Raw genomic sequence first — 21,718 nt, forward strand, 5'->3', positions numbered from 1 at the left:
CTTTGTAATTAGGGTGTATTTACTTTCAAAACGCTTGAATGATTCAGTTAGAGAATGAGTTACTATTCTGCAACTGGCTAACCACTGGCCATCAGTACAAAGAGAGACAGAAGATTTTTTTTTTGTAACTGTGGAAATAATTATGTACCAGCAGCATCATTTCCCACACTAAAGAAAACTTGAGTGGGGCATTGCCTTTGAAAGCAGCCCTCTCTTCCAATTTGCAAAAGCTGTAAAAAAATAATTTAAAAACCCCTAACCAAAAAAACAACAACAAACCAGCTGTATTTTGAATGACAATAGAATGTCTTGTTTATATATACCCATTCCAGCATTATCCCGGCATAACCCCTTGCCTGGCCGCAGAATGATGCTATTAAAATAGCTAAAGAATTTCAGAGAGGTTTATTTAGTACCAAACGCCAACCTATACACTGATAAGTGCTCAATGGATTAATTAGGAGCTAAAAAGACAAAGAATCTCTTTGAGAGCCTATTGTATTATTAATCTGAAATATGCTTTCCTTCTCCTTTCGGACAATATTAAAACTGTTTGCAAAGGAAGGCAGTTTATGACCCCTGGCTTTTAGAAAACTATATTACTGAATTGTGCACCTATCACCATCTTTCAAGTTCCAATAAATGAGATCACGCACAGACTTCCTCGTAGGCCAGTTCAACCATTTGGCTCAAGGAGACTGCTTGAATTATTTTATGTGTCAGATCTCGGCTTATATGCAGCCTGTCACATGCTGCTGAATGTGTCTATCCCAGCAAATCCAGCCATTTGGAAGCATCTGTAATGGTACATATTACCCATGATTGTGGACAACATGCTGGAATAATGGGAACCCACCAATTCAATGATTTCAAAATGGCTGCCAAGTCTCCCAGGCCTGTATAAGTTGCCTAGGTAACCTTGATTTCTATTGTATATGCTATAATGGGGTATGATTAACTATTACACTTTTGAAAACTATTATTTTAAAAAGATACTGAAAACAAAAGACATGTGAAGACTATCAGATTCATGAGCTATTGTACTTTATCCCACGAAATAGGATTACATTTATCCAGGCACTGCCAGGATGAACTCCCATTTGCATAATAGTATTAGCAATGTTTTCAACTTCTAGAAAAGGCACAAATGTTAAGAGATTTTTAACAGCATGTGTTTCCTAGACAAGCAACTTCAATCCACATCTTCTGTTTTGTTAAAAGGGCTATTTCTAGAATCTCAGACGTTAATAAAAGCACTTCCTAGGTGACATCAGAAAAGCGCATGTAAAAATGAGATGAACAGCATGAGGTTAAGCTAACAAACAAATCATTCACATGAAGTTAATGGCATCTTTGAAAGACCTGCAGTGACATGACAACCAATCCAAAGGATATGGATGGCAACCAAAAGAAAAGGAATCGGAAGAGAACAATAAAAAAAAATGAAGATACCTGTTTGCATGATTTTATAAAGTAGAGACAGCTGAAACATCTGTTCCAACTTTCTCTTTCATAGCACTATTCAACAGACCGATGTCATTCAGCTTCATGCAACTAAGAACGGAACAGGCGACATCCATGTTTGTGCTTTCTCTTAGAAATTACAAGATACACATCATTACAGCTGCTCAACATCATAAAGAATGCATATAGCATTTTCCCAAAACAGAGACGTTTAATCCCAACACTCCTGATTTTAAATATTTGGAGGATGATGAGAACATTGCATTTTCCTTCACAGAAGTTTTATGCCAATTGTAAAAAAAAAAATTATTACTATTCTTTATCCTTAACCCAAACTGCAACAGACTGATCTAGAAGATTTTGCCAATCAATTTGGAATTAGGCAATAAATTGCAAAGAGAAAGTAGGTTATGGATTTTATCTAAGTCTGCTCTTATCCCAAGCATCTCAAATTGGACAATCCTTTAAAATCAGAACTAACAAGTTCTGCAACCCCGAAACATTGGAGAACTTGTTTCAAGTGACCACAGAGTGAAGCTACCATTGAAGGGAACACAGCAAATTTATTACTTCGTCTATTGGAAAGAACCCATTTTGATATGCTGACTCTCATTTCCCATCAATATAATTCTGCCTTCAGGTATATGATGAAACAAGATTCATGTTCAGGTCTGTTTAATCTTATAATATGCTTTGCAACCCTTTATCCCGGTGGTATCTGAATGTCTTAAAACCAAAAATCCTCCTGATCCTTCTGAGAAAACACGAGCAACTAAAAAGTGATAACAATAGTTCCACCTGAATTGACCTCAGCCACAATATAATTAGTTATTAATCTAAACTGTAAAGAAGATTCACAATGCATATGTTCCTCAAAATTTTTCCCTAACCTAAAGCTTTAAAAAAAACCCTCTCTAATTTAAGCAAATTTTATTTTATTTTTATTTATTAATCACATTTTGGAAACACCCATCTTCCTCATAGACTGGGATGATAAAAGATGCTCATAATGTTTATTCTTTCCTTATTCCACAACCCATTCCATATTCGACTACACAAAGAAAAATCAGTCCTAGGTCAAAACAACTTCTGAAATACAGTTCATCAAACATTTAATTTGACTCTATGCTTTGTAAATGACACTTAATGCCCAAATTGGAAGTTACATTCAGTAATTATTGCTTGTATGCTCTTCATTATTAGCATATGGGTTTGTGCTTAATTGTTGATTAAACACATTTTATTGCTGCATTTTGTCTACTTTTAGGAAACAGCCTGAAAACATGTAGGTGTTTTATTTTATTTTATTTTTATTTTGGCAGAGGTTTGTTTGTTTTTTTATTTTGGAAGGCAGCATATAAATTCATAAAAATAAACAATGAGTTTTAGTTCAACAAAATAAGAGTCAACAAAATGAGAGGGAAATAGGCACAACAATGAATCAGATCTGAGTCTGAAGTGCAGGGAGTAAGTTCAATGGAAGAAAAAGCAAATTATCTTTTGCATCTGCCTTACTTGGCAAGAAATTAACTTCCTCTACAGAGTAACTCTGAAAAGCACATCGGTTTATGATGATGATGACCAAGCAATGATTTATGACAATGGTTACCAAAAATCTCTTTTCCCACCCAAAATTCCCACTAAGAAATTAGTGTAAATGAAAATGATTGACCAGCACAAACTAAACAATGAAATAAGTTTGCATGGATGAATGCAATGAAATAACTGTATAACGCAGCAAAGGTACTGAAAACTGTAAAAGAACAGAATTTAAATCAGCATTTTGTGATATTAGGCACACTTGCTTGAAAAGCAAATAAACATACCTGGCTTTGGTACAGAATTGGTCACTGACTGAGGGACTTTGTCGTTAATTAGTTCAACACATTCGCTAGGAAAGAATCCCACCTAAGTGACATACGAAGATAGAAAGAAAAAAGAGAACTTGTATTTAAACAATACAAGGCATTTAAACAATTTCAACAGAATCATGGAATAAGAACACATCCAGATGATTTTGCAAGAAAGGGATTATTCCAAATCCCTAGGTAGCTTTAGTAGAAAGAGCATTCTCCCCCTGCTTTATAGGTGAATAGAACAGGGATTTGCTAGCCTGGATTTCATTTTACTCTAACTAGTTTGCCTGTCCACAGCTTCCAAAGACAGAGACAGATCACTCTTTCAAGAATTACACATACACAGAATATGACTCGAGTTCAGTGAAATCAGACAAGGGTTTAAAGCAGGGGTGAAATCCAGCAGGTTCTGACAGGTTCTGGAGAACCAGTAGTGGAAATTTTGAGCAATTCGTAGAACCGGTAGTGGAAATTTTGAATAGTTCAGAGAGGCAGCAAATACAGTACCATCTCCAGCTGGCCCCAGAGTGGGAAGGGAATGGAGATTTTGCAATATCCTTTCCCCAGGAGTGGGGAGGGAATGGGGATTTTGCAGTATCCTTCCCCTGCCACGCCCACCAAGCCACACCATGCCCACCAAGCCACGCCCACAGAACTGGTAATAAAAGAAATTTGGATTTCACCACTGGTTTAAAGAAAAAAAATCAGGCGTTCACATTTTTAGAGGTTTCGAAGGACTAAAATAGCATTATGAATTATCCAAGGTGTTTTTTCAAGAGGCAACTGGACTTCATTTTTCCTTGAAGACATTTTGCTTCTCATCCAAGATGAGCTGGTCAAAACTGAAGAAGTGAAATGTCTTCAAGGAAAAACAAACAAAGTCCAGCTGCATCTCGAAAAATGACAACCATGACCTAAAGAAGAATTAGGGGTGACATGATAGCAGCATTCCAGTATTTGAGGGGCTCCCACAAAGAAGAGAGGGTCAAATTATTCTACAAAGCACCAGAAGGCAGGACAAGAAACAAAGGTTGGAAACTGATCAAAGAGAGAAGCAACCTGGAATTAAGGAGAAACTTCCTAACAGTGAGGACAATTAACCAGTGGAACAGAAGTTGCCTTACAGAAATTGTGGATGCTCCATCACTGGAGGTTTTTAAGAAGAAACTAGACAGCCACTTATCTGAAATAGTATAGGTTCTCCTGCTTGAACAGGGGGCTGGACTAGAAGACCTCCAAGGCACCTTCCAGCTCTTATTCTATTCTTCTTATCTAGATGACTGAGAATCTCCATAGACATTATGAATTCTCCTCTTCCATTTTCTCTTACCCTGGCATTGATCAGGAGGATTTTCTATCCCTCCCCCAAATTTATACATTATAAACATAAAAGGTAAAAGTTCCCCTTGCACATATGTGCTGGTCATTCCCGACTCTAGGGGGTGGTGGCTCATCTCTGTTTCAAAGCTGAAGAGCCAGCGCTGTCCGAAGACGTCTCTGTGGTCATGTGGCTGGCATGACTAAATGCCAAAGGCGCACAGAACGCTGTTACCTTCCCACCAAAGGTGGTCCCTATTTTTCTACTTGCATTTTTTATGTGCTTTCGAACAGCTAGGTTGGCAGAAGCTGGGACAAGTCACAGGAGCTCACCCCATTACGCGGCACTAGAGATTTGAACCGCTGAACTGCCGACCTTTAGATTGACAAGCTCAGCATCTTAGCCACTGAACCACCGCGTCCTTATAAATTAGAGAGTAAATTTTTTAGAATGAGTATCCATCCTCCATAACTTTTAGAGCCTGACGTATTTAACTAACCTACTAGCTGGACATACCTGAAATCCATGTTTCCCCCTCCACCAAGTGGTCAATTCTTTTGGAGGCATATCAATAACAGAAACAATATCTCCAACCTGGAAATTAAGAAATGAAATATTTTCTCATTGTGACTCAAAGCACTATCTGGTTTGATAAAAATGTTTACTTTACCGGGCTGGGATTACAAAAGCCTTTAAAATAAATAGCAGTAGTTCTTGCCTATTAAATACGCACATATGAATTTAAGTATGTATTACGAGCGCTACACAGTAGACATTTTATTCACTCATAAAAAGAAAATGCTGGATTGCAGCTAAAACCCAAAGTAGGTTGCTGATTAAATTGAGAGTATAGCCACTTTGGAAACATAAGTTATGTGAAAAGAATATTGAACAAACTAATAAAATGTAGTCCTTAACTTAAGATCGGCCACTTAGAGACTATTTAAAGTTACAACGGGCCAAATAAAGATGCTTTGCATCCTGGATTCAAAAGTCTAACAGACGTTCCCCACTCCTGGTCAACTGGTCATGTAATCACATTTGGGTGTTCAGCAACTGGTCTGCATTTATGGCGTTTGCAGCTTCCCACAGTCATGTGACCACAATTTATGCGTTTTGGTGAAAACCGGCATTTACTTCTGATTCCTTGCAAAAAAAAAAAAAAAGTCCATTGCACATAATGAGTATGCTTAACAATCATGGTGATTCGCTTAATGACTGCCACAAAAAATGTCACATCAAGTCCATCAAGTGATGACCTGCTTAATGACCAGCATGATTTACAACCAAATTTCCAGCCTCAGTTATGGTCATAAATCAAGGATTAGATAAAGGTAAAGGTTCCCCTCGCACATACGTGCTAGTCGTTCCCAACTCTAGGGGACGGTGCTCATCTCCGTTTCAAAGCCGAAGAGCCAGCACTGTCCGAAGACGTCTCCATGGTCATGTGGCCGGCATGACTAAACGCCAAAGGCGGACGGAACACTGTTACCTTCCCACCAAAGGTGGTCCCTATTTTTCTACTTGCATTTTTTACCTGCTTTCGAACTGCTAGGTTGGCAGAAGCTGGGACAAGTAACAGGAGCTCACCCCATTACGCGGCACTAGGGATTCGAACCACTGAACTGCCGACTTTTTGATCGACAAACTCAACGTCTTAGCCACTGAGCCACCACGTTCCTTGCAAATCAAGGATTACCTCTACTTAAAAGTCTGCACTTACTTATCTATTTGCCCCAATGTGGTGTTGTTGTTTTTCAAGCAGCAACTGGACTTTCTGGTTTTTCTTTGAAGACCTTTGACTTCTCATCCAAGAAGCTTCAAAGAAAAACTAGAAAGTCCAGTTGCCTCTTGGGAAAAAAATAAAAAGCACCTTTGGGTCCAATCGTGACCTGGATGACTGAGAATCTCCATAGATACTTGTCTATTAGTTTCTCTGTCTTCGTTCTTAAAATTAAGTGTAGAATGACAAATTTATTTTACCAAATTAACAACATAGTACTGTACTGTGCTGTACATCTTATATTTTATATATTACATATATTTTATGTAATGTATATTTTATATTATACTTTATATATTACCTATGTAATAAGAAAATGTACTGTTACACAAGCAACATGGAAAGCTATCAGAGGTCCTTTAAAAATGTCTTTGGCCAGTTGAAGAAAACACAACACAACATTGACTTTCTCTGGGCATGTGCTGAAATAATTATAGATTGATCCTCCTGTTATTTACCTCAAAGGAGAGTTCATCTGCTGCCTGGGCAATGTATCTCTTGATAACGTGAGCAGCTGCAATAGCCGGAACATTAATGGACGACTCCTCATGAACTAGGAGGCGATTCCCCTTGTTATCAATCTGCAACGCAAGGTAGATGGTGAGAAAGCCAAGAATGCGCAGCGTTGAGCAAATTTATTTTTATTAACAAATTTACAGAGGAGGATTTCATGTTGATTTGTAAAGAAAGCCGACGTAAACGGAGCTGCCAGCTGGAAAAAAGTGCAAAAGGAGTCTATGGACACTGTGGTACAAAATATGCAATGGGCACAGAGATGGTATTCAGCCGGTTCTAGCGAACCGGTACCTGAAATTTTTTGAGTAGTTCGGAGAACCAGCAAATACCACCTCTGACTGGCCCCACCCCCGATCTATTGGCTGCTTCCAGAGTCCCAGCTGATCGGAGTCCCAGCTGATCAGCTGGGTCTTCTTTTGTTGCCCTGCACAGGAGAACGTAGCTGGAAAGCAGGTTAGTGGGGTGGGGAGGAAATGTATATTTTACAGTATCCTTCCCCTGGAGTGGGGTGGAAATGGAGATTTTGCAGTATCCTTTCCCTGCCATGCCCACCAAGCCACACCCACAGAACCGGTAGTAAAAAAATTTGAATCCCACCACTGACTGGGCAGTACAACCAACTTCTGCAGAAAGTAGAGTTCTATTTTATAGGGGTTCCACTATTTCCTTGGGAGGGCAGTTCCAGTTAGGCCTTGAGTAGTAGTAGGAGAGATCATTTGAGCTGGCCTCTCCTACCTGGAAGACCCCTTAATACCTTAAGCTGCTGGGGGAGGCCATGATTAGTTTGCATAGCTATATCATTGATACATTATCCACTGCTCTCCTAAACTGTGCAAGAGGTGTTATCAACTTCTTGACTTGGTTCTAGGGGACATGAAGGTTTACACAACCTATAGCTGAACCCCTGCAAGATGAAGTTAGCTGTTCACTACAGGCCCAAAGGTGCTTTTTCAAAGGTGCTTAATACATTGAGTCTCCGGAGAAGGGCGGCATATAAATCAATTTTTTTTAAAAAAAGTGGCAGCTGGACTTTCTGGTTTTTCTTTGAAGACGTTTCGTTTCTCATCCAAAGATGCTTCTTCAGCTCTTGGCTGGATGGTAGGGAAAGGTTTCTGACATTTCCAGGATGGCCTCTTGATGGCAACTATCCATCAAAGAGTAGGTCTGTGAACTGTAAGACATCTTGGACTCGTAGCTACTACTACATGGACAGGTGGGAAATCAGGGGTTGGGAGGGAGCAGAGTTGTCCAGCCGAGTGCCAGATGCAGCCCTACCTGGAATTTGAGGCCCTGGCTAAGTGACTTGTGGCCTAATTACTCCTCGCCTAGACTACTGCAAGGCATTGTGCCACGGGGCTGCCTTTGAGAATTTCAGCTGCTCGCTCTCAGCTGCAGACTGAGTGTATCTACCAACATACACTTGACCAGCATGGTAGCCTATATGGGGCATAATCTCAATGAAGATGACTTTTTGGTCAGTGGCTTGATTCAGGAGGATCTATATAATTAAGGATGAGGATGTGTTCCTGCTTTTATCTTGGGTAGCCTAAGAGCAGAGGGCCTGACTGGCATTTTCTAATTTAGAAACCTTCCCTCTTTCCATTCAATGTGCTGCTGGCAGACTGGTAGACACAAAGCATTTGATGAATTGTGGAGAAGGTGAAGCGGGCTCTTGTACCTCCATCCATGTGAGAGCAGGACCGCAATTTATCTTGTTGCCAGCAATGGCTGAGAGTCGGCACAGGTAAGCCATCAGCATCTGGGTAACAAGCTGCAAGGATGAGGGGAAAAGTGTGATAATTCTACTGATGCAGGGCATCCAGTATATTAGGGGATATAACTGAAGCAATCTCTCCCTCTCTCTCTCCTTCCCCCTCCCTCTTTCCCACCCTTCCCCTCCCTCCCTCCCTCCCACTCTGTGTAGATAGATAGACAATATATATAGATGATATAGACATAGATATAGATATAGTATATCACAGATGTGAAGTCCCACAGCATCCTGAAACGGAAGGTGGAGGTGCGCAAGGTCTCTAACATCCACCAGCTCCGTGACGTCGTCATGGAGGAGTGGAAGAGGACTCCAGTGGCAACCTGTGAAGCTCTAGTGAGCTCTATGCCCAAGAGGGTTAAGGCAGTGCTGGAAAATAATGTTGACCACACAAAATATTGACACTTTGGGCCCCATTTGGACATTATCACTTAGGGGTGTACTCATTTTTGTTGCCACCAGTTTAGACATTGATGGCTGTGTGTTGCGTTATTTTGAGTGAGACAGCACATTTACACTGTTATACAAGCTGTATACTCACTACTTTACATTGTAGCCAAGTGTCATTTCGTCAGTGTTGTCACAGGAAAAGATATACTTAAAATATTTACAAAATGGGAGGGGGTGTACTCACTTCTGTGATATACTGTATATGTCTCTCTATAGAATTTAGAGGCACTAGGCTAAAACCAGTGAGGAGACTGGTTCAGGAGAGAGTGAGTTCTAGTCGCATCTTTGGCATTAAAACTGGCTGGGTGACTTTTGGGCCAGTCACTCTTTTCTAGCCCAACCCCTCTTCTCCATGGTGGTTGTTGTGGGGAAAATAGGAAAGAAAGGAGTATTAAGTATGTTTGCTGCCTTGAGTTTTTTGTAAAAGATAATAAAGGCAGGATATCAATAAATAATTACATGAAAACCTCAGAGATACCTCCCCTCCAAAAATATTATTCAACAACTAGAACTTTTCAGTTAGTAATAACACTTCACTGTTTTACCTCCGGATTATCCTTCAGGGCATCCGAACGGGGTAGCTCTGAGAGCTGAGAAAAGCGTCGATCATAAATACATAGGTGAAGATGTTTATCAAGCACTCTAAAGTCTTCGTAACTCCTCTTCACAATCCAGCTCTTGCCCTGCAGACAGGAAAACAAAAAAACTACGGTGTCATTTAATTCATTCATTCACAAATGCGCAAGGACTCTGTGCACCTGATTATTATCATCATTCCACATATAATCAAGTTTTCACTCAACCAGGCTTTGTTAATCAGTTTCAACCTCTAATTAAAATTCCTTAAGTCACTGTATAATATAGTCTTTTGAATGAACACCAATATATTAGAATGGCAAGTGTAATTTTCAAGGACAACCTCCCATGGTATGCCTGAAGAGAAAAGTTTTCAATTGGGGTGTGCTATCTGTTCTAACATATGCCAGAGAAACATGGACACTAACCTCACAATCAATACAAAAGCTACGAGTGTACAAAGAGCCATGGAAAGATACATGCTCGGCATCACAAGACAAGATAGAAACACCTGCATGTGGATTAGAGAACAATCAAAAATATAGGATGCTATCAAAAGAGCAAAAGAATTGAAATGGAAATGGCCTGGACACATAGCAAGAATAACTGATGGCAGGTGGGTGACTCCAAGACAGTCATGGAATGGATTCCACTTGATAAAAAGCGTCCACAAAAGAGACCTAAAACAAGATGGCTTGATGACATCAGCAAGTATTGCGGTTCCAACTGGCAAAAGCTGAAGACCGTATTGGTTGGAAACATACAGAAGAGGCCTTCATCCTACAGTGGATAGACAGTGGCTAGGATGATAGAATAGAATAGCAGAGTTGGAAGGGACCTTGGAGGTCTTCTAGTCCAACCCCCTGCTTAGGCAGGAAACTCTACACCACTTCAGACAAATAGTTATCCAACATCTTCTTAAATCTTCCAGTGTTGGAACAAGTTGTTCCACTGATTAATTGTTCTGTCAGGAAATTTCTCCTTAGTTCTAAGTTGCTTCTCTCCTTGATTAGTTTCCACCCATTGCTTCTTGTCCTACCCTCAGGTGCTTTGGAGAATAGCTTGGCTCCCTCTTTTTGTGGCAGCCTCTGAGATACTGGAACACTGCTATCCTGTCACCCCTAGTCCTTCTTTTCATCAGACTAGACATACCCAGTTCTTGCAACCATTCTTCATATGTTTTGGCCTCCAGTCCCCTAGTCATCTTTGTTGCTCTTCTCTGCACTCTTTCTAGAGTCTCAACATCTTTTTTACATCGTGGAGACCAAAACTGGATGCAGGATTCCAAGTGTGGCCTTACCAAGGCATTATAAAGTGGTATTAATACTTCACGTGATCTTGAGTCCATCCCTCTGTTTATGCAGCCTAGAACTGTGTTGGCTTTTTTGGAGGCTGCTGCACACTGCTGGCTCATATATGATGATTGATTGATGATGATGATGATGATGATGATGACGACGATGATATTGATATTAGAATATAAATTGGGCTGCCTTAATATGTCAAATTAAATAAATTCCAGTACCCATTTTCAATAGAAAGAAAAATGTAAGCCAGTTAGTTAAAAATATCTTGGAATGATGAGATATTAGAACTGAAGTTGGCAATTCAGGAGTTATTCAAACTCTATGGCAACAGGGCCACAAAGGACACCAAAATAATACACGGCAAGCACCCTATTCCTTGGAGTTTCTGAGATCAGAATTAAAATGTTAATGACAGTTGAAGAAACTATTCTGCATCTGAAATATGAGGATCAGCTTGATCAACAATAGTTTGGGGGGAGATGTAATCTCCAACAGACGATCTCTCTTGAAAACTCAAATGCTACCATAAAAAGCTTTTGAATTCAAACACTTCCAAATCATATCAAACGGATAGACAGCCAAAAAGCAAACAAACAAATCAGGAAAAACAATTTAACACTGGCAATAACTATGACAAAGTACTTCACGAAGTCTCTTAGGTAGATGTATTTTACTAATGCATTTATCCCACTCCTGAATATGGATGCCTTCTTTCCCCATGTTAATTTTTCAAGCAAAACCTTTGGAAGTACATTCAATTGCAGATAAGTATCTGAATAATATGTTTGCCAAGGCACATTATGATTAAGAACTGTGAAAAAGGAAAAAGAGCACATAAACAGATAACAGAAGAATAATAAAGGGTTTCTAGCATTCAAAATTGTAGTGCTCGGCTATTTCTCTTGATTAAATCTCCTTCTGAATGGCAGGATGAAAAATATACAGCTTAAGACTCTGGCTATTTGAAAAGAGATTTGCTGCTTTCAACACTTTATTACATTCCAGTCTCTCTTTACAAACTTCTAATTTAAACAATTTGCTATCAGTCACACTTCCATGTAAAACATATAAGTACAATAGGTCAGGGAGGGAGGGAAGGAGACTGGAGATAAGTGCTGGCAATTCTGGTATAAGAATATTGAGTGCAACACCCAAACATAAATCTATAGCAGGCAGCATTTTTTTAGCGGCACAGTATCTGAAATACTGAACAGCCAAACAATGAAAACTGCTAAGGAAATGGATTTGTATCTCTTTTGTAGATGGGGCTGTGAATCCATCGACCAATATAATGAACGGTTTTCTCCCCTCTTGATGACAGCATCTCCAGTTAAGTGTGTTACTTATTGGTTTAATAGCATCTTCCATCTAGGTGTCCTGAAATTATTTAGAATTCCTCAGTGCCGATAAATTTATTTGACTAAGAGCATGACTGTTTCAGAGTGGTAAGCAGGTTACTCAAGGTTACTCAAAAAAGATACAGTAATAGAACATTTATGACTAATAGGTATGCAGCATTCAGAATACGCCACGTAGTATTAATCAGCAAAGCTTTCCTGTTCTTTATAAGCAATAGCATTGGGATGACTTTCTATGGGTGAGAAAAAGTTTTAAGCACAATATGAAGACTCCTCTGGAAAAATCTGAGACAGGATCTTTTCATACCTACCATTGAAGAATTTCTGTTTAGGGCTAAAGAAACCGTAAGAAACTGATAACTCTTCCATGTTACCATGGATGGTGCACTAAAACCTGTAATTGAGAACTATCTGGATTGACACCTCTCGGCACTTCCATAATTTAAATACAGCTTCTCCTAGGGTGGTATTCTCCAGATTAACTTAAGCCAAGAATTGTCATACAAAAGACCACGTTAGCAATTCTAGCAATCATAGCTCAAATGCATTCAAAAAGCACCTCTAGATGAAAATGTGACCTAATATTAAATAGTAGAAAGTCTTTAGACGGAAATAGTTGGTCACTGTAGGTGACGGTGTAGCAGAAACTGGGGGCGGAGTTAAAACAGGGATCAGCCTAGAATCCCTACATAGCCACAAGTGCAGTCCAACCTCCTTTGAATCCTACGGATCTTTATCTAAATCCAAGCAAGTGCTAACCGTTAGTTGAGAAGATGCCTGTGCATAGGCATGATCAGTTTAATTGGACCTTCATGTGTGGACCTGGTCTTTCCCCATCTGACAGTTGCCACATCCATAAAGTGTGTGCCATTTTTTTCAACCACAGCCAGTTAGCTCCTCATGAACATTGAAGGAATAATTTATGAATTTATGAAGATGGGTCTCCTTTAAAGACTTGAAAGGAAGAAGCTTCACACGAAACAACCGTCTTGGGGACTGGGGCTTATTTACATCTAATATCCCATGGATGGAAGAGGAGAATAAAGCTGGAAACTGATTTTGAGTTGAGTTGAGCCAAGAAGAAAGCAATAGTGAACTACCTCTGTCCTGACTCAAAACCAACAACCTGGGCACATTCATGCAGTTACTAGGAGTCCAAGATGGAAGACTTTGCTTTTGACTTTCACACCTACTGTATTATGTTCTGGGGGTATTCAGTTAGGTATAACCTCTCTCTCCAGATTCACAGTTAAACAGCACCTTGCTCCATGATAAACAGAAAGAGCTGCCAAGGTACATCACTCACTGAAACTGTAATTGCTGGCCTTTTGTCCAGTCTCTCAACAGAACTGCCTGACATCTCTTCAGGCTCAAAGGGAGAGAAAAACCAAGCTGGGACAAATGGCTGCAATTACCAAAGCTAAAACATTGTTCAGTCTGCTGAAAACAAGGAAAGTAAAATCTAACAAGCAGGCCCTGACCTGAAGTTTTAGCTCAGCTAAAAAAAAAAAACCAGAAAGGCTTTTCAATGTGTAGCCGCTGCAAAGAAGGTATAAAAGACACGAGAGACAAATGACGGATGTGCTAGAAATGTTTTGTCCGTTTTTGTACGCCGCGGAATTCTCCCGGTTGAGAAAACGGGTTGTACTCTATCGGGACAACAGGAGAAATAACCAACACAGCAAAATTGGTTATCTAATGGATTAATCCAAAATTTACCTCTTAGCTACCCTGTTTCCCCTAAAATAAGACATCCCCTGATAATAAGCCCAATCGGGCTTTTGAGCGCATGCACTAAAATAAGCCCCCCCTGAAAATAAGCCCTCCCAGAAAATATTTAAACGCATGCACAGCTGGTCCCTGCCATTTCCTCTGGTTTCCTCCACCTGCCCCAAAATAATAAGACCTCCCTGAAAATAAGGCCAAGCGCTTATTTCGGAGTTCAAAACAATATATGACAGGGTCTTATTTTTGGGGAAACATGGTATTCATTCCTATTCTCTCCCAGCAAACTATCTTTCCCAGTTTTCAATATGCAATTACATACTGTACCATTTTCCAATCCAATTTAATTCCCCAATGCAAAACCTGAACATTTGCTTTTTATCATTTGTTGTGGTGGTGGTGGTGGAAGAGGAGGAGGAGGAGGAGGAGGAGAAGGAGATGATGATTAAAAGACTTCTAATTAGTTTATCCCTAGGGCCCTTGTGATAGAATGAGATGATACACAGGAAAAACAGGAAAAGGGGTAGAATTTCTCACTCATACCTAATCTTAGGTGGTTGAGTGGGAAAACACCATTGTCGTGTTAGTCAAAAGTCCTCCTCATTTTTGCTTCAAGCAACTGATAACTTTAAAATAGCATGTTAACATAAAGAAAGAAGGAAGGAAAAAAAAAGAGGTAAACGCATTACGAACTCTCTCCTCACCCTCCAAAAAAAAGATGTTTCTGGATCACAGATGTTTAGTGAGACTAAAAATCAGAGAATTTCAAGTAGGCCATGTTAAAGGGAGAGTGTATGAAAGCCGTGATATTTTCTTTTTTTAAAGTCTACTTATCTGCTTACAAAGTTGATAAATTGACGTGCATTCGGCGAGCTACTCAGTGAAGGGAAAGAAACAAATTTTCCAGTCCAGAAGTTTCAAACGGGCTATTGCTAGAATGACTCATTTCTTTGGCTTTCTACAATGCTCCTCTTATTTGCAACAAATTGCTTCTAAGCAGCCCAGGTCTTTGAAAAGTACATGGATAGATGCCAAACTAATAAGCTAATTTCTGGATCCAATTTAACCAATGACCGTCTTCCACTGGCACATTTGGTTTTTCAGATTTTATAAATAATGGTAACAAGCCCAAGACTTTTCTTTATGTTCAAGAGCCATGTTGATTTCCTCTTTGTGGAAAGCCATGGCCTTCTTTGCCTCGTGTAGATTACTGTTTCGAAAGCAGCATGCACGTTGATTGGGGAATGTCAACATTTGTCTCTATTAGGAACAACAACATTTGTTCAAGACCAAAGTGACATAAGGCCCTAGCAAAGGGGCACTGAATACACACAGATTTTTCCTCCTAAAAGAGGAGGTGTGCTGTAACTGATCAAATTTGCTGGGTGCTTGGAATGATGTACCTGGGGACAGGCAATATTTAAGTTTGACACAAGTGAAGTCAATCAATCAATCAATCAGAATAGAGCTGGAAGGGACCTTGGAGGTCTTCTAGTCCAATTCTCTGCTCAAGCAGGAGAACCTATACCAGTGATGGCAAACCTTTTTGCCATCAAGTGCCAAAAGCAGGGGGAGTGCAGGGGGTCACATGTGTGTGTGCCCACACCCATAATTGTATGTGCACGCGATCTCCCTGCGCTCCGCCCACTTTTGGTACGCGATGGCATGGTGGGCCAGGTAGGCCCATTTTTTTGCCCTCCCCAGGCTCCAGATGCTTTCTAGGAGCTTGGGAAGGGCAAAAACAGCCTTTCCCACACTCCCGGAGGCCCTCCGGAGGCCAGAAACGGCCCATTTCCCAACTTTCAGTGGGCCCGGAAGGCCCGAAAATCAGATGGCCAGCATGCGCATGCACGCTAGAACTGAGTTAGGGCAACGCTCACATGCCCACAGATATGGTTCTGCATGCTTTCGCCATCATGGACCTATACTATTTCAGATAAGTGGCTGTCTAGTTTCTTCTTAAAAACCTCCAGTGATGAATCACCTAAAACCTCTGAAGGCCAGACGTTCTACTGATTAATTGTTCTCACTGTTAGGAAGTTTCTCCTTAATTCCAGGTTGCTTCTCTCCTTAATTAGTTTCCATCCATTGTTTCTTGTCTTGCCTTTTGGTGCTTTGGAAAATATGTTGAACCCCCCCCCCCTCTTCTTTGTGGCAGCCCCTTAAATACTGGAATACTGCCATCATGTCCCCCCCAGTCCTTCTTTTCTCTAGACTAGCCATACCCAGTTCCTACAACTGTTCTTCATATGGTTTAGTCTCCAGGCTTTCAATCATCCTAGCTGCTCTTCTCTGCACGTATTCCAAAGTCTCAACATATTTTTTGTAATGTGGTGACCAAAACTGGGTACAGTATTCCAGGTGTGGTCAATAATGCATGTTATGTGTATTTGTTACTGATAACTGCCGGGATTGTAAATAACAAGAACACAAATAAAATTCAAGATAGATGAAGAACATCATGATTAATCACCTAAAACTGTTAAAACAATCTTTCTGTTAAAATCTGTAGAGCTTAAAACACTCTAGAAAGTCTTTTTTTAAACAAAAAAAAAAACAGATAAAATTTCATAGCAATAAAAGTGTTAAGAGGATGAGATGGACAAAAAAACCCCCAAAACTGTCAGACTCTGGCAGATGAAAAAGAAGGTGGAAAAATATTCTGTAATTGGAAATACAGTTCAGAAGACTTGTTATGATTAACCACTAGGTATATCTCAGTGCCTGAGCTCAGGGATATGCAGAATATTTTAGCTGAAATCCACAACCTAGCACAAATTCTCTAATTCTCTGCCCTGCAGTACAAAGATTAAAATTCTAAACCTCTAAAGCTGTTTTCTGCTTCCAGCATGAACTGTGAAAAACATACATGTTTAAGGTTGCAATTAAAGTCCTTTGAGGTTTTAGCATCGTTTTATCATAAAACCCACCTATCCTCCTCCCCCTCTCAAGTAATGGCTTTGTTGTCCTTTCTGAATATGGGAGCCATGCCTATTCCTCGACTTACTACCAGAGTTTGCGGCCAGCATTTCTGTTGTTAAACAAGGTGATTGTTAAGTGAGTCACGCCCAATTTTACATTTATTTATTTTTTTGCCACGGCTGTGAAGTGAATCATATGGGTGTTAAATGAATCGGGCTTCCACTGTTGACTTTGTCGGAAGCTGGCTGGCAAGGTCATACGTGGTGATCACGTATTCAACACGTATAGTGCAGGTTATTAATATGTTAACATGGGTGGCAGAAACATTTTGAGTAAAGCCTGAACCATCCCTTCCTGGATACTCCTTAATGTAATTAAGTTTCTCATTGTATCCAGCTGTTGGAAGAAATATCCATCTGGTTCAGTTCCAAGTGGGAGGAAAGACACTGGAAACATGGAGGCTGATTGTAAAGATGGTTTAATGATCAACAGAACCAGCAAGCACATGGTTCTGGTGCAACTGACCATATGGAGTTGAGAGTGAGGGGTTTTTATACCTTCTTTTGGGCTTTGCACTTGAGCTTCCAGTTCCTGTGGCAAGAGCATGTATTCTACTGGTTGCTGTCAGACTCCCATGGGGCTATGCAGAGGTCATAACTGAATTTGTCTGAGCTCCCAGGTTTGGTTGAAGCTGGGAGGGTGATGATGTAATGAAGAGGCTTGTGTTCTGATGAAAGGGTCCTATTGTGGCTTAATGGCATTGTCCTGGTTTGGATCTTGAGTGAGGGCTAATCCCATCACCCTTAGGCTGAAGGTCTTTTGTCTTGTAGATAGGTTGGCCCAGTCCTTCTTAATGGGCACCAAACATCTGCTGGGGGCCGGGAGCTGGGGCTGAGTTTCTGTCTCCCTTAAGATTTCTATTTCTCTTTTAGGGGAAATATAATATTCTGCCTTTTTAATATTTCATAAAACATTTCATTCTTCTGGGAGAGGGTGGCTTCCCACACAACAAAAATACATAAGTGATTCCAGGATAAATGGATCCAATTTAGTAGTTACTCAGGTGTTTCCTGAAGCCCAATATTATCTTCATGTATTATAAACAGTGGGAAACGTGGGAGAAAAAGAATCCCCCAAGTATCATTCAGCTCATGCATTTTTATAAAATCAAGGGAAGAAGGGTCATATTATTTACCTGACAAGAGATTTGTACCAGGTAGACAAGCTCCTTGGACTCACAGCCATTTCTTGTTACTTCATTCTGTTCCTCGGGGAGTGAAAGCTATTCCGGGCGGAGGGGTGGGTGGGTGGGAGGAGAAAGAGAGATACAGAGACACTAGGTCGGTTAACAAAGATAAGCCAAACATATAAAAAGTAGAAGATTTAAACACAACTTGCTTCAAAATGCATTTTCTATGAAAGAAACAACTATTATAATGTAGGCTGGTTGTTTTTGTTTTGGCTCAATAGATTAAAAACATTCTATACTCTGGTATCAATCAAATAACGTTCATCTTGCAACATCAAACTTCTTAAAAAGCCAATACCATTCAAGTAAATTTTAGAACTTAAAATTCCTAGTTGGCGGAGGTTTTTAGTACTAGTTTCATAGAAACAGTTCCACGATCCATCACTACTTAAGGCAATCTTCTATCTAGACACCTTAATCATCTTTAAAGATTAAATAATAAGACATTTCCAGATGCCAATATACAGTACTGCAGGCCCAATTGGCAAAAGAAAGCTCAGGACCATATAGGTTGGAAAGATGTGGAAGAGGCATTCATCCTGCAGTGGATAGATAATGGCTAAAATGATGATGATCACTGTTCATTAAAGAAAGATTAATTGAAGTAGGTTGCTCTCGCTGATCTTGGGTTTGTAAAGTTGGGGAGAAGCAGTGATCTACTGTATATGTATATATTGTCAACTCTGAACTGAACCAGGCCGCAACCATCTTTCTGTTCCTTAGTTGCCACACAGAGTGGAAAGGGGTAGGGGTAGGAGGTTGGAATGCATTACTAGACACAACAAAGAGATTTCTCATGAGAACCAAGGTCATCTCTACCGTCAATAGATAAGATTGGGGAAGGAGTGCCTGAAGAGCCCACCAATTAACCCAATTGGCCAACATGATCTGTGACACTTGGGGATGGGGTTATTTCCTAGTTTAATTATACTGAAACCGCAGGAAAGATTTAGATTTGGTTTTCCATTGAAGCTGTGCCAATATGATGTACTCATTAAATAAGACCTTTGGGAAGTAGCCAAGTAGCCAATCAGAGTTCTGATTTGATTGGGTTCATTAGTCGGAGCCTTGACATATATTTTAATATATGTGTATATACATGATACTTTGTAGGAGAAATCAATCAATTTAAACAGTCTTCCGAAATGCTTTATTCAATCATGCTTCTGGTAAGAATTCTCCATCATCTAGGGCAGAGATATCCAACTGGGAAACTCTTAAGACTTGTGGACTTCAACTCCCAGAATTCCCCAGCCAGAATGACTGGGAGTTGAAGTCCACAGGTCTTACAGTGGGCAAGGTGGGATATCCCTGATCTAGAATGAATGGGAAGGCAGACAGGCAGAAAAGGTATATCCACCCATTCTAGGCTTTGTCTCTCCCAGAGCTACTGTCCTACTGAGTATATAAATTTTCAACCTCATTATAATTTGTATTTATATGGTGCGTTACGGCTTAAAAGGCATTCAACTTGGTTAAAGCTTTGTAACGAAAAAAGAAGAAGAAATCCCAGCATCCACCAGTTCTAACAATTCCCAGACCTGCTACCATGGTCCATCCAATACTTACAGAAATAAAGAAATGCAAAATGCAAAATACAACAAGTCTTCCTGATTTATGATATATTCTCACATACCCTTTGGTTGCCTTTGATGGACCTTTTGGTATGGTGTCTTAACCCTTTGATCAAAAGTTCTAATCCATTCTTTGGCTACAATCCCTCCTGTGTGTTAACTTCCCAAGGTAACTCCTGCTCACTGGTCATTTCACACTGATACCAAGGACTTACCATGAGACTAACCAACATTAAAAGATGGGATTAGTCCTTTTTGAATGATTTACTTTCTGTGGACCTGCAATTGGTAGTGACATTTAACCAAAGTAGAATTTAATGGAAAGGTTGATGCTTTCTCTGGCAATAAATAGGATATTTCCATCAAGTAGTTTGTGGAAATTTCTATTTTTTTCCAAAATGGGAGAATGTAAGCTTGCTAGTCAGCATGCCAAGCAAATGTTCAGATGGCTCTAAAACAATGTTTCTCAATCTTGGTAGCTTGAAGATGGGTGGACTTCAACTTCCAGAATCCCCCAGCCTGGCTGGGGGATTTTGGGAGTTGAAGTCCACTCATCTTCAAGCTACCAAGGTTGAGAAACACTCCTCTAAAATGAATCTGTAAGTAAAAAGGCAAAATGGGTGCTTTGAAGTGGATTTTGGATTAAACGGAATAACCGAACTGAAGCTTAGTCCAGATAAGACTGTGGACAGGTAGTCCTTGACTTATGACCACAATTGAGCCCAACGTTTATGTTTGTAAGTGATACATAAATTTGTTAAGTGAGTTTTGCCCCATTTTATGACCTTTCTTGCCACAGTTGTTCAGTGAGTCACTGCAGCCGTTAAGTTAATAACCCAGTTGTTAAGTGAATCTGGCTTCTCCACTGATTTAGCTTGTCAGAAGGCCACAAAAGGGGATCCCATGAGCCCGGGACACTGCAACCGTCATAATATGAACCAGCTGCCAAGCATCTGAATTTGGATCACGTGACCATGGGGATGCTGCAATGGTTGTAAGTGTGAAAAACGGTCATAAGTCACTTTTTTCAGCGATGTCGTAACTTTGAACCATCACTAAATGAACTGTTTTAAATCGAGGACTACCTGTACTATGAGTGGGAAAAGCTGGTAATCTGAAGGGGAATTGAAGTGAAGCTGCATTCCCATTTATGCAGATTTATAATATTTTTTGATTTGGCCCAGGTTACAATCTGATCAAGGGAAAAACAGGCCTAGCCTGAGATTGTTCAGAGTTGGTACAATTAAATGCTTGCCAATCACATGATGTGTTGTACACTGTGCTGCTTTTCTAGATAATTCAGAAACTTTAACTGAATGCGGGGGCTCAAAAGAACTGCCATAATTTGAATCCCCCACCAACAAGTTACAAATTGTGGAACAAACATCATGTTTTACTAGACACACTCCATTCATTACTTCCTGCAAATGCCGTATTTTTCAAACTATAAGATGCACATTTTTGTCTCCCAAAAGGGGCTGAAAATGTCTGTGTGTTTTATAGACCAAATATTGCCAAAGCCCCCCACACCTGCTGGCCGTTTTTTGCCCTCCGCACACCCCATTTTCGGCCCTTTTCCGGTCCACTCTTGAGGCTTTTTTCAGCCCATTTCAGGGCATTTTTTCCATTTTGGAGACTTTTTTCAGCTTGTTTTTTCAAAAAAAATGGGTCAAAAAAAGCCTCAAAAACAGGCCAGAAAAAGCCCCGAAAAGGGCTGGAAAAAGACTGAAAAAGGGCCAGAAAAAGGGAAGCCAAAAACATGTTGTTTTCCTTGTCTAAATTTAGGTGCATCTTATAATCAGGTGCGTCTTATAGTCCGAAAAATACGGTACTTGATCACATTCAACAT

At 40.1% G+C, this 21,718-nt stretch overlaps 1 protein-coding gene across 4 annotated transcripts in view; it reads right to left on the reverse strand.

Moving 5' to 3' along the window:
• Window positions 1-21,718, reverse strand: part of ARHGAP32 (Rho GTPase activating protein 32) — a 196,568-nt gene that overhangs the window by 69,554 nt on the left and 105,296 nt on the right. For all 4 annotated transcript variants that reach the window (XM_034421953.3, XM_087875674.1, XM_087875673.1 and 1 more), the window contains exons 5-10: window positions 18,242-18,328; window positions 9,704-9,841; window positions 8,616-8,708; window positions 6,880-7,002; window positions 5,155-5,232; window positions 3,291-3,372 (exon numbers count right to left, since the gene is read on the reverse strand). In XM_034421953.3, the coding sequence (XP_034277844.1) occupies window positions 3,291-3,372; window positions 5,155-5,232; window positions 6,880-7,002; window positions 8,616-8,708; window positions 9,704-9,841; window positions 18,242-18,328 (601 nt within the window). The remainder of the gene's footprint in view (window positions 1-3,290; window positions 3,373-5,154; window positions 5,233-6,879; window positions 7,003-8,615; window positions 8,709-9,703; window positions 9,842-18,241; window positions 18,329-21,718) is intronic.

Source organism: Pantherophis guttatus, chromosome 9 (assembly GCF_059756535.1).
Source record: "Pantherophis guttatus breed Tessera chromosome 9, ASM5975653v1, whole genome shotgun sequence".
Lineage (NCBI taxonomy): Eukaryota > Metazoa > Chordata > Lepidosauria > Squamata > Colubridae > Pantherophis > Pantherophis guttatus.